This window comes from Primulina huaijiensis, chromosome 1 (assembly GCF_012295235.1).
Source record: "Primulina huaijiensis isolate GDHJ02 chromosome 1, ASM1229523v2, whole genome shotgun sequence".
Lineage (NCBI taxonomy): Eukaryota > Viridiplantae > Streptophyta > Magnoliopsida > Lamiales > Gesneriaceae > Primulina > Primulina huaijiensis.
This window is the reverse complement of record NC_133306.1, coordinates 22711832-22724174: the sequence shown is the minus strand read 5'-3', so window position 1 is coordinate 22724174 and position 12343 is coordinate 22711832. Positions and strand designations below refer to the sequence as shown.

The 12343-nt window shown below is 31.2% G+C and overlaps 2 protein-coding genes across 4 annotated transcripts; both read left to right on the top strand.

The window, feature by feature from the left end:
• Nucleotides 1-4381: 4381 nt before the first annotated feature.
• Nucleotides 4382-8957, top strand: LOC140985553 (nuclear transcription factor Y subunit A-10-like). 3 transcript variants are annotated; one of them, XM_073453408.1, is made up of 6 exons: nt 4382-4565; nt 7099-7380; nt 7755-7864; nt 7958-8026; nt 8194-8334; nt 8527-8957. In XM_073453408.1, the coding sequence occupies exons 2-6, from the start codon at nt 7119-7121 to the stop codon at nt 8866-8868; spliced, it is 924 nt and encodes a 307-aa protein (XP_073309509.1). In that variant the 5' UTR covers nt 4382-4565; nt 7099-7118; the 3' UTR covers nt 8869-8957. The 3 variants fall into 3 exon arrangements, with proteins under 3 accessions (XP_073309509.1, XP_073309501.1, XP_073309516.1); XM_073453400.1 differs by having other exon boundaries at nt 4385-4565; nt 7104-7380; XM_073453415.1 differs by having other exon boundaries at nt 4395-4565; nt 7104-7380; nt 7758-7864.
• A 1866-nt stretch (nt 8958-10823) lies between these two features.
• Nucleotides 10824-12147, top strand: LOC140963129 (syntaxin-121-like). The gene has a single exon (XM_073422410.1). The coding sequence runs from the start codon at nt 10974-10976 to the stop codon at nt 11880-11882; it is 909 nt and encodes a 302-aa protein (XP_073278511.1). The 5' UTR covers nt 10824-10973; the 3' UTR covers nt 11883-12147.
• Nucleotides 12148-12343: the final 196 nt, after the last annotated feature.

Here is a 12343-nt window from a genome sequence, read left to right as displayed (position 1 = left end):
ATATATGTCAGTGTGGGTGGCTGCTACAGGTGTCATGCATATTAACATTTCGTGGATCACTTTTTATTATTTTTTAATTTTGGGAAATATTCAAAAAGCATCGATCATTAGAAAAATTAGAAAGTGGGTAAGAAAGAATTCGAAACTTTTAAATTTGAAAAATAAAAGACAGAAACTTTTGCACCACCATATTATCTGCTTTTAGAAGTGGATCGAGAGATTTAATTGGGGCCCCTACTCCCAATTCACTAACCATTACTTGCTCTTAGTTGGCTTCAGAATGTATATAAATTAAATATATACGTTCATTCCTATATCAAGTAATTTTACAAAAACTAACATTTATACCCCACAAAAAATGTGGAAATGAGGTTTATATTACTATAATATCGCTTTATATATGTGTATACATAAATGATAATCCATTAGAGACGAAATTTCGAGCTCCATTAGGGACGAAATTTCGAGCTCACAAACAGTTAATATTCATGATGAACGATAAAACTTTTGTTATCATTTTTTTATATCACTTTTGGTTACCTTAATATGCAATTTTTTTTAAAAAAAATATTTAAGTATTCACAAAATTAAATCCAAAAGAAAATACTTAAATTAAAAAACCTCCTATAAATTTTAAATTGGTGGAAGACATCCCATATTAATTCAGTGTTGAAAAATAAGAATCATGCACGTAAGGGATGTAAAAATGAGCAATTATTCCTAAATTTGAAAAAAAAAAAATTTGATCGATCTAATTAAGCTCTAATATTATATGAATAAATACATAATAAAAATATTAATATTTCTTAAATTTAGCAATTTTTACAACTCGTNCAAAATAATATATATATATATAATTCATCGACCAAAATAAAATTCGTGAACAAGAAAGTGGACATCAGTGGTACGAGATTATATGTCAGCCAATGGATGGGATTCTTAGTCGCCAAATATTTTTTTTTGGTAAATATCTTAAAAAAATTATGACTTCGACTAAATTTTTAGTCCCTCCTAAGTTAATGATACCTCAATTTATCCGAGTATCCTTAAACCCGACATTCGAAAAAACGGCAACTAAATTTCCTAAGTATGAGCCAATCAACCGTTACATTAGATACAATGTTTGAATGCAAAATATTTAATTGCTGGCTTATTTTTTTATTTATTTATTTTTTTTTTTGGGCACATACCACCATTTGGCATAAGGAGAATTTAGTGGGCATTAAGTAAACAAACACAAAATATTTTGTGAAATAGTCTTACGAATCAATTTTGCGAGACAGATCTCTTATTTGGGTCATTCATGAAAAAATACTATTTTTTGTGCCAAAAGTATTCCTTATTATTATAAATATGAGCATAATATATCCGTCTCACAAATAAAAATATTTGAGACCGTCTTACAAAATACCTACTAAAAAACAAATGATATTAATTTAGCAATGGGAAAAGCTAAACTTTCTTAATTAATTTGTTGAATTAAACAATGAATGACGTCTGTCATTTAATCTAATATTATTATGATTTCTCCTAGTAAAACAAATGGAGTACACATCAGTATTGTAGTTAGCCATATCCGTACCTATGTTAGATATGATTTGAAGCGAAAACTCGATAAATAATGGTAAAGTTTAGTTAGTAATAAATAATAAATATAATAAACATTATATAAATATAACAAAAACAATATATTACATAAAAAATCAAGTCAATAAATATTTGAATAATTACATAAATATTATCCGTTTAACTGTTTTAAATGCAAAAATATTTATTGAATTTGTATAATCCAGTTGTCTAACCATTTTTTTTGTCAATCAACAACATAACTAGTTATTTAGTCTATCTTGTGACATTATTGATGGATTATGAGTCTTTATTTTCAACTTCGATAAATTTCTTTCTGCTGATGTAACTGGTACCGGTATGATTAACAAAATTTTGTGAGCAATATAAGTATTTGAGAATAAATTATTCACTTTCGCCAAACACTGTGGCATATTCAAAAATTGTAGAAGCTCCATACAATATTTTGTCAAGCTAGTTAAAGACTAACTATAACTTCTCCAAACAGTAAAAAAAAATTTTGATATTGTTTAAATTGTTCAAACTAAATTTGAAGATAATATCAAGTTTGATCAATTATAAATAGAAAATATTCAAATTAATCTTCTTTTTAATCAATACTGGGTCAAAATTATTTATTTCAGTAAGTCACCAACTCAAAATATATACGTAAAAAAAAAAAAGAAAAAGAAATTGAACCCCTTCCAAGGTCATGTCCTGAGGCGGCGGACTCCTTGACCTCATAGAAGGTCTGGCCCTGTGGGTAGAAATGTGTCAGATTAACAAACATGTCATATAATTAAAACAGACTTAAATAAAGTTAATATTAGAAATTATTTATAGTGTAGTCTTTTAGAATTATAAAAAATTAGTTAATAAGATCGTTTTATCATAATAATATAACATTAATTAGCTTTTGAGAAATATGTTGCTACCATATCTCCGCTGCAGAAAAATCAACAGAAAGCTCATCAGAACGACAATATATGGCAACTTCGAAATATCGAAAAATTACTTATGTTTAATAGTCCATCGCGTTAGAGCCATTTTTTTGTATTGTCTTCGGAATATCATGAAAAGCAGTAGCTTAAATATATAAAAGTTATGTATTAAAACTGAAAAATATATTATTTTCTTGTGTATATTTATCAACCTTTCATTGATGATCAATTATTCTCATTCAAGTTTCAACTTGGATTGCTTTCTTTCGAATTTTTTAAATGAAAAAATTATTGACCTATCACACATTTAATTATTATTGAGTAAGTTTCTTGTAAGACGGTCTCACGGATTAACACGATTCATACATAAAGTAAAAATAAATTTTTTTTTTCATGAATCAAGTTAGGTTAGAAAACTTGATAACAAAATTGATCCGTGAAACTGACTCACATAAGTTTTTGTGTCTTGGAGATCTGGATTACAAATTGATCCACGAAACTGTCTCAAAGTGTTTTGTGTTTATTATACACAATATTTATACGCAAGATGTTATAGATTATACATACTTATACATATATGTATGTGTATATATTATATATGGGGCCAATTTTAATTGGATCCATTGTGAACTAAAAGTTGTCGTTTTTTGTTGCTCCGCATGTGTACTCCACTTGTTAAGGAAACAGTTTCAGACAGTTATATAATTGATTGATACAACTCAAATCCAACTTGTCCATTATTGGCTGCCTACTTGGTTCTACGCAAATATAGTCTTTTTTTACTTGTATTATACTCTTTTAAATATTAAATTTTGTGATTTTTATACATCTTAAATCATTTGTCTTCATAATTCCTCATTTGTTTTTTTATCATTGATCACGATTTGAATATATCCCTTTAATATCCGTGACAAAGTTTAAATTGAAATTAATGGTTCACAAAATAATTAAAATATCGATAATATATATCAATCTCGTATCAGATGTCATACAATCTTTTGTCGAACTTTAATTGTTTCTGATTTCCTTTTATTAATTATCCATTATGCTAATATAAGTCTTAAGTAATGTAAAACATATGAATTCATTAACTATATTTATTAATTAATTAGCGGAGTTGTCTGTGGAGGAATATGTTATATATTTGTCCTTTTCATTGTTTGTTTGAAACATAAAATAAAAATTGTAATTTTAGACATGTAAGTTGTTATTTTTGAGTTTTAATCTCGTAACTTGTCAAAATTTGATTTTCATCCAATAACTTGATCTTTTTTTGCCCGAAAACACTAAATTCACCGAATACCGTTTATTCGTCGTCGATACTCTCCTACGTCGTTCATGTGACAAAGAATAAAACTTATATTATAAACATTAAATATATCTAAACAAAACTAAAAGAGAGCGACAACTTTTTTTAAACTTTTTAGGTCTTTTTTCTTTATTTTTTTTGTCCGATGAATTTTAAAATAAATAATACTAAAGAAAAATTCTAGAAATTTTTAACTAAAATCTATGTAATTCAAATTTATTTATTCAAGCTTTGATTTGACAAACAAAGTGTATAATTAATTACCGAAAGTATAAAATAGAAAAGAACAAGAAATCCAATCTTAAAGAATTAATTTATTTATATATATAATGGATCAACCCACTTGAAGTAGATTAACAGTTAATTATTTTGATAATCATCCTTCAAAGCCCCTCCGTTTTGTCGTCTTCCCCTTTAATTCCCAACTCCTTTTCTTCTTTAATGGAGCATATAATTGAGAATACGTAGAGAAACCAACAAACACTGACCCAAAACTAAATTAATTAAAAAACAAAAGGCTTGGAGAAAAAGAGAAATAATATTAAATATTCCACGCATAAAATTAAATAAAAGAAAGCAAAAATGCATGAGAGGAAAATATGATTGGCCCTTCTACCATTATACATACATACCCTTTCTCTAGCTTCTCTCTCTCTCTTCTCTCCAATGGCTGCTGTTTGAAATTTTACCGACAGATTTGTGCTTTGTTGTCACTCTGAAGAAGACTGTTTGTTTCCACTTTAGCTAAGGTACGTGCGTCTGTGTAAATTGTAATCTTTAGTTTCCCTTTTCGTCTCAGTTCTTATAATATCTAAAAAGAAAATTATGTTTCAGAAAAATATTTCAAATTTCTATATTTTTTATTTGGTTTTTTGGGTAGTTTCCTGATCATTAAATATATTTTAGTGTTGAATTTGTTTTGGAAATAGTGAAGTTTTTCTTCTGTTTCAGATTCTTGGTATTACTGTTTTGAGTGATATTATTATCCAGAGTGGTGGAAATTTGGCTTTTGACGGAATTTTTTTATGGATTTATACAATATAATTTGGTCGCAGAATCAGTAATATATCGTGGAATTCAAATTTTATGAAAGAGATGTGAATTTATGAAGAGCTAATTAAGCAGTTGTTACTTGTTAGATTTGGAAAGATATACATGATATAATATGCATAATTAGTAGTGAAAACCCGCAAATTTGGAGTAATTAGTAGTGAAAACCTGCAAATTGGTGTATATTTATCAAGATATATATTTCGAAATAAAAAATTGTATAATATCAGCTGATTTTAGTCATCTATCCGCAGCCAAGAATAAAATTTAAATCTACGGATCACGATCTATTTCGATCTTTGTTCAAAATTTAAAATGAAGATGATATGTTTATCTATTTATCAACTCCATCTATAAATACAAACCTATGTCATTCTTGAAAATTTGCACATTTCAAACATATTAAATTCGAGAATAGCATCGTCAAGGTTATGCAACATTTTTGGAGATTTTTCAAGGCAAAGTTATGTCCAAGTTTGGGATATTAATTATTTCCATCGCTTCAATTCTCTTAATCCAATCTTCATGGTTCAGAATATAACAACTTATGTTTTGAATATCACATCCAAATCCGATATTCACCGTTCACAATTTAGTTCACCTGTGAACGTACTATCCAAGTTTAAGCTTGCTCCAATGATTCAACAAGTCGCAAACATTTCTGCAAAGTGACTGATTTTTGGGAGACAAATTACAGCTTGTTCATTAATTGTTTTTCAAGCAATATAATACTAAAGTAAGTGGATTTTGTATGTATATTTTGGCACATTTTTTCTTTGAAGTGTGCTTATGTTTTAAAACTATAATTCCTATATGAATTGTTTCCGTTTTTATAAAGTTTCGTTCAAACATAATTCCTTGTTCATGATACATTTTCTTAAAGATTTGTCAAATTATACGTTCAAGCACTGTTAGGATTTGATTGGTTATTTTAAAAGATTTCCGAACTATGACCTTTATATGGTGAGATTATAATCGCTCTATAACCTCACTCTTTAGAGGATTAACATATAGGACATGACCCCACTCTTTAGAAGATTAACATATATTATACTGATATTATTAAACCATGAAAATGAGATAAATTTCAGTGCTTACTATGATTTATGTTATGACATCAAGATTATAAAATATGAATATGTATTACGATTCAAATTATGATATGTATGCAAATATTTCAAAATTATATATGTATGTTGTTATGTGTCTCGAATGACCCCCACTTGCTGGATATTTTCAAAATATTCTCCCCTACCGAGATAAGTTTGAAGAACAAGTTGGGAACGAGAAAACAAGAGGAATTTTTGGGGCTGGTGATAGAGACAACCACTTAAGATTGTTTCGTTTATTTTAGTTTCAAGTTTTAATATAAGTATAAGACGTTTCCAAAAGTTTTATTATGTTTTGGGATTTCTATGTTGTAAAAACAATGGTATTTATGAAATAAACTGTTTTGATTTATACTACGAGGCTAATTGTTTGACGAGTATGTGATGTTTCAACAACGCCGGATATATGTTTCAGGCTTCGGTCACGGGACGTTACAAATGACCTTCTAAATTTTACATTTTCTTTTTAAACTTGACGAATTAATGTGACATTATTCAACTTGATTCTATATTCATTTACTGTTCTAATCTCCCCTCTCTTTTGTGTTTCTTTTTAAGATATCTATGTTGTTTCAACTTTAGAAAGTTTCCAGATTCCGATGGGAAAAGTTCCATTTAATTAAATATTGGTTTTCCTATCGGGGAAGTACTAATTCAATCGTGATTAATTATATCGAGTCTATTTGAGTTGAATGCTGTTTTATTTTTTTCGGTTTATTTTTGTTTATTGGAAATTTTAATTTTTGGTTTTTAAAAAATAATAAGCACATGTCTGTTTAGGCTTCGAAATATTTATAGATTTAAGTGTTTATTTGAGAAAAAATATAGCTGTTTTTTTGTTTGGAAAGAAGTATGAGCTAGTATTTATTTATATATATGTTACTGTCAGAATTGTTACTCTGCTTAATAATTTAAATAGTACTATGTAACTGCTAATATACGTATAAATAGAACAAGCACCACTATTAGAAAATGAGTTTGAAATTTAATAGATGTTGACAGATGGATGAACAATATATTTTTCTAAACAAATCACAAAAAGATTTTTTTGAGGAAATTAGAAATGTTTAAAGACTGAAAGTACTTTTTTAGGGTTTTTACCTAAATCAAGAATGATGATTAGTGCAGGAACTGAAGCTAAACATGACCATGCACGCAGAATTCCTCAAAGAACATGATGAGATCCATGTTCCAAATCCCATCAATCGCGGCAGTGTGTTATCCGCTGTTCCTCGATGGCCTGGACTTGGATCCGAACCGCTATATTGCGAATCTTTTGTCCAGTCGAAGATAATTTCATCTACCGGCCTCGACCTCAATAATTTCTGCACCGCAGCTAATAAATTCATGCAACCTGAAAATCAAATGGCAAAGGGAAATGCAACTCGCTTCACTATTTTCTCAGGTAGTTAATTATATTAGACGTTATAAATTCTAGAGGATGCATGCACTACGTGTGTACAATTCTTGTTATTTCATATTAATAATCTCAAGTATTATTAGCATGAAGTGTTTGGTGGAATGTGTATGGCCATAATTAATATTCTAGTACGAAACATTAATAGATTTATTACAATGTTATATTCAGTCAATATAGTAGACAGTGCAAAAACATACAAGATTTGAGATTATGTTAACTAGTTTCGAGTTGAAAACGGAGCTTGATTCCAAGTAAAGTTGCGTGGTATAAGCTACAACGTTAACTTACAAAAGGGAAGTTCTGTTGATTTGAACATAATATTGTTGCTTTCAAAAGCCTCATTTCTTTCACATGTTAAGTAGGGTATGATTTTGGTGATGACTGCAAATCCACTGAGAACGGGGAGAAAAATCGAACTGATCAAACTGAAAATCAAGGGCATTTCGAGCTTGGATTCGGCCAATCTTTGGTACGCACAACTAATAGTTTTATCAGTAAAATGAAAACAATGGTGCGAGAATCTGTCATGTGACCTGTTTCTTGAAAACGAATTTTCAAACAGGTATTTTCAAAACATCATTCTGCTGAGCAATGCATTGGAGTACACTCACCTTATGGAACTCAATTCGCGGTTCGTCCATTGCTTCCTCCAATTCTTTTACTCTAACAAAGCCAGATTCTAGAATATGGAGATGATGTTTATATTTATAAAAAGTTTTCATATCAATCCAGTTAATAATTCTACATATTTTCTACCCTCGAAGCATTTCATTTACCTTAATTTTAGTACGTTTTCAGGGGAGGATAATGTTACCATTGAGCATGTCTATTGATGGAGGGCCGATTTTCGTGAACGCGAAGCAATACAATGGTATCTTGCGGCGTAGAAAGTCACGGGCAAAGGCAGAGATGGAGCGCAAACGCACCAAAGCCCGCAAGGTACCATTATAATACATTAGTTCCATTAATATAATATTAATATATTTGAATATATTAGTGAAATATATAAAAGTTATTGGTAAATAACTTATTTTATTTTCTTCACTTCTTGTTTATTCGACACAATACTTACATATTTCAAATCTTAAGATATCAGATATCATTCTAAAATAATTTCTCTACGAATTTCAGCCATTTCTGCACTTATCCCGTCATCTTCACGCAATGCGCCGTCCAAGAGGCAGCGGCGGCCGCTTCCTGAACACGAAGAACTCGGGCATCAGGACCAAAAATGATGACGAGAAAGAGGAATGGCTCGCACAGCCAGCAGAATCCCAGATTTCGATCGTGCTGCAGTCCGATGGAAATCGGTCCTCTAGTCCAACCTCGGAAGCAACCAGTCACCTTTTCTCAAAGGGGAACGCTAGCACTTTTCTTCCCTTTCGTATCAATCATCTCCATAACTCTTCTTTTCAGCCATTTCCAAATGAGGCTGATATTGGGATAGGAATCGGTATCGGGTTTCCAATCTAAAAGGCAACTCATTCTTGGCTAATTTTCTTTCTCCTAAAAGGAGCAAATCATCTAAAACATAAATAAAACATCTATCTTCTGCCGGTCTGTATCTGTTTAATTGGTTTCGTTTCTCTCCCGAGTCAAGCTGTGTCGTTGACACGGGTGGATTCGGACATGTTATATATATGTATAATCATGATGTGGTTTTGTGCTGGGATCGTTTCTATTCCCACAATAATAAGACATGGTTAAATCATCAGACTAAGGTTTTGGTATTATTGTTGTACACCTTTTGAAATTTGGTGTTTGGTGGTGAAATCTTTAAAACATGGACATTGTACAGTTGATTTTTAATCAGTGGAAGACATCAATATCAAACTTAATGGCAACCTAGTATTTGTAGATTACGTTGTTTTTTTCCTCTTTTAAATGTCTCCTGGTATCGATCCATGCAATTGCGTTTCTAAGGAGATCTTATGCGACGTTATCTATATCATTATCTGTAATATTCGTTGTAACCTTTTTTTTAAAACTTTTCATAATCAATATATATGATAAATTTCAATTGACGATACATATATTGTTACTCATGATGTTACATAAAATTTCTTCCCGAGCCTAACATGTCAGGATATTAATACCATTCTTGTTGCATGATCGTGAGTTGAATAATATTTTCGAGTTTCGATGGATTAATTACCGGTTCACGCCTCTTATTTGTTTCTTTAGCTTATGTTGTTAGTTATGTGATTAATGATTAGTCTAATATTGCAATTTAAAAGTTATTACAAGTTCGTAATTAATGTTTTTAGTTATACAACTGAAGATCACTTTTGATTAAGCTTAAATGATTGCACAAGCAAATATTATATATGAATGGGGTAGTTTATTTAATAAATGCCTAACTCAAAATGCACTTACAAATTATCTAATATATCCCTATTTAATATATATAATATTATTTAATTTATTTTCTCAATATCATTAAATAACAATATATTTAGAAATTTGTCTATATAATTTATTTTCCAAATAACATTCTTAATTTGTGTGAAAAATAAAGTAAACTATATAATTGAGACGAAGTGGGTGATTCTTTTCATGAGCCGAATACTTTTAACTCAAAAAATTATGAGTTACATTAATTTTGACGTGACAACATAATATGGGGATAATCAAAATCATTACGATAAATTAAATCGAAGAAGTACGGTTATATTATGAGTTACATTAATTTAGATATAATTTTTTTTACAAATCTACCATCACATTTAATATGCTGAAGAAAATAGAAATTATGCAATATTTTTTAAAGCTAAAGGGTTAGTTAGTTAGTAATATTTGTATGCTTTGATTAATTCAGCACGCCCTCTTAGCTACAATTCAAAAATATTATTGGAACATAGATCCGAAATAAATACCTAAAATTGCAGATGTTCATTGACCGGATAGTAATAAAATCCTAGATGTATATGTTTACTAAAATTTCAACCTCTCGCAAAAAATATCAGAAAACTAGTTAAGGTAGTGTTTATAATTACTACAAAAAAGTGATTTTTAGATTTTGGCTTAAAATAATAAGTTTTGGGTGTTTCTTAAATCCAAATTTTGCGTTAGCTGCGGCTGGTGAGATACTGATTTCGTTTCTACGAAAGTAATTATTATACATGTTTTCACATACTATTCACTTTGATTTTCTCATTTCGTTATAATCTATAAATTTAATCGAGTCTTTAAGAGCAGAAACTGCTGCAACAATCGTCTAGATGTGTCTTTGAAGATCTCTCATATTTGTATCCATCTTTAGACTCCTTTTCCGTATAATCTCGTTAAAAATTAGTTAAATATGAAATATGCAATGGGTAACATAGACAAGGCAGATGGAACATTCTATGCAACTTGAGGTCTTACCTGCTGGTGTATTTCTAAGAAACTAACAGGCAGGCGCATTCATTTGACAAGTCTTATTTCTATCCCATTCAACCTGCCGAATTTTACCATATTTTTCAACATATTATGCTATTAATAATTCACGTTCAAATCGATTCATATGTCAATCTAGTTATCACATATATATAGAGCTTCAAATCATAAACTGAAAGAAGCATTGATAAAGAGAAATCATGAACGATCTACTATCAAGATCATTTTCTCGGGGAGAAAACCATTCCCCGCCGCAGAATTCCCATACCATAGAGATGAGCGGCTCCGTCGAAACAGGTGGCGAAAACCTGGACAGATTCTTCCAGGACGTGCAGGTAATCAAAGACCAGCTCCAGGACCTGGAGACCCTTTACGGCCAGCTCCAGACCGCGCACGAGCAAAGCAAGACCATGCACAACGCTGGAGCCATAAAGAGCCTCCGATCACGGATGGATTCCGACGTTTCTGCTACTCTAAAAACTGCGAAACTCATTAAACTCGGCCTGGAAGAATTAGACCGCTCCAACACTGCCAACCGCAGCGTACCTGGATCTGGCCCTGGAAGCTCATCAGACCGGACTCGAACTTCTGTCGTCAATGGCCTGAGGAAAAAGCTCCAGGGAACCATGAATAAGTTCAATGAACTGAGACAGAAAATGGGTTCCGAGTATAGAGAGACGGTGCAGCGGAGATACTACACAGTGACTGGGGAAAACCCGGATGAGAAAATCTTGGATAGATTGATAGAGACAGGTGAGAGCGAGAATTTTCTGCAGAAAGCGATACAGCAACAGGGAAGAGGGCGGGTGATGGATACTATAATGGAGATTCAAGAGAGGCATGATGCGGTAAAGGAAATAGAGAGGAACTTGAGGGAATTGCACCAAGTATTCTTGGATATGGCGGTTTTAGTGCAGAGCCAGGGGGAGCAGCTTGATGATATCGAGAGTCAGGTGAATAGGGCTAATTCCTATGTCAGGGGGGCTGCCAAGCAGCTTGAGGTAGCCAGGAAGCATCAAAAGAATACTAGGAAATGGGCTTGTTTCGGGATTTTGCTCTTGTTGATTATCATCTTGATCGTCGTTCTCTCGCTTCGACCATGGAAGTGATCCACTACCTCGGATATTGATTGTCATTCAATCACATGATTCATATATTCGCCAGCAATTAATATTTTGTATATGATTTTTTGGTTTGAAAAGTGTACGTATTTTCTTATGGGTTACTCCGGGTAGCAATTGGGCGAGGCTCACAAACCCAATACTTGTGCATTTGTTGGTGGTACGAGAGAGATGCTTATAAGATGGCTGCTTTATGCATCGCTTATACGTATTGTTGATTTGTTATAAAAACGTAACTGAGACGAATAATGAGAGTATATTTTGACTTTGAAAGACCAAAACGAACAATTCAAACATAGCGATACATCAGCGAATATAAACTATATCTCTGACTATGGGTTGGAGCATTGAGATCCAGCTGCTGCAGGAATCTCCTATTGTGCAAGAATATACACAAGAAACAGAAGAAAAACTTTAAAAAGAAAATACTGATGAAAGGACGCTTTCCA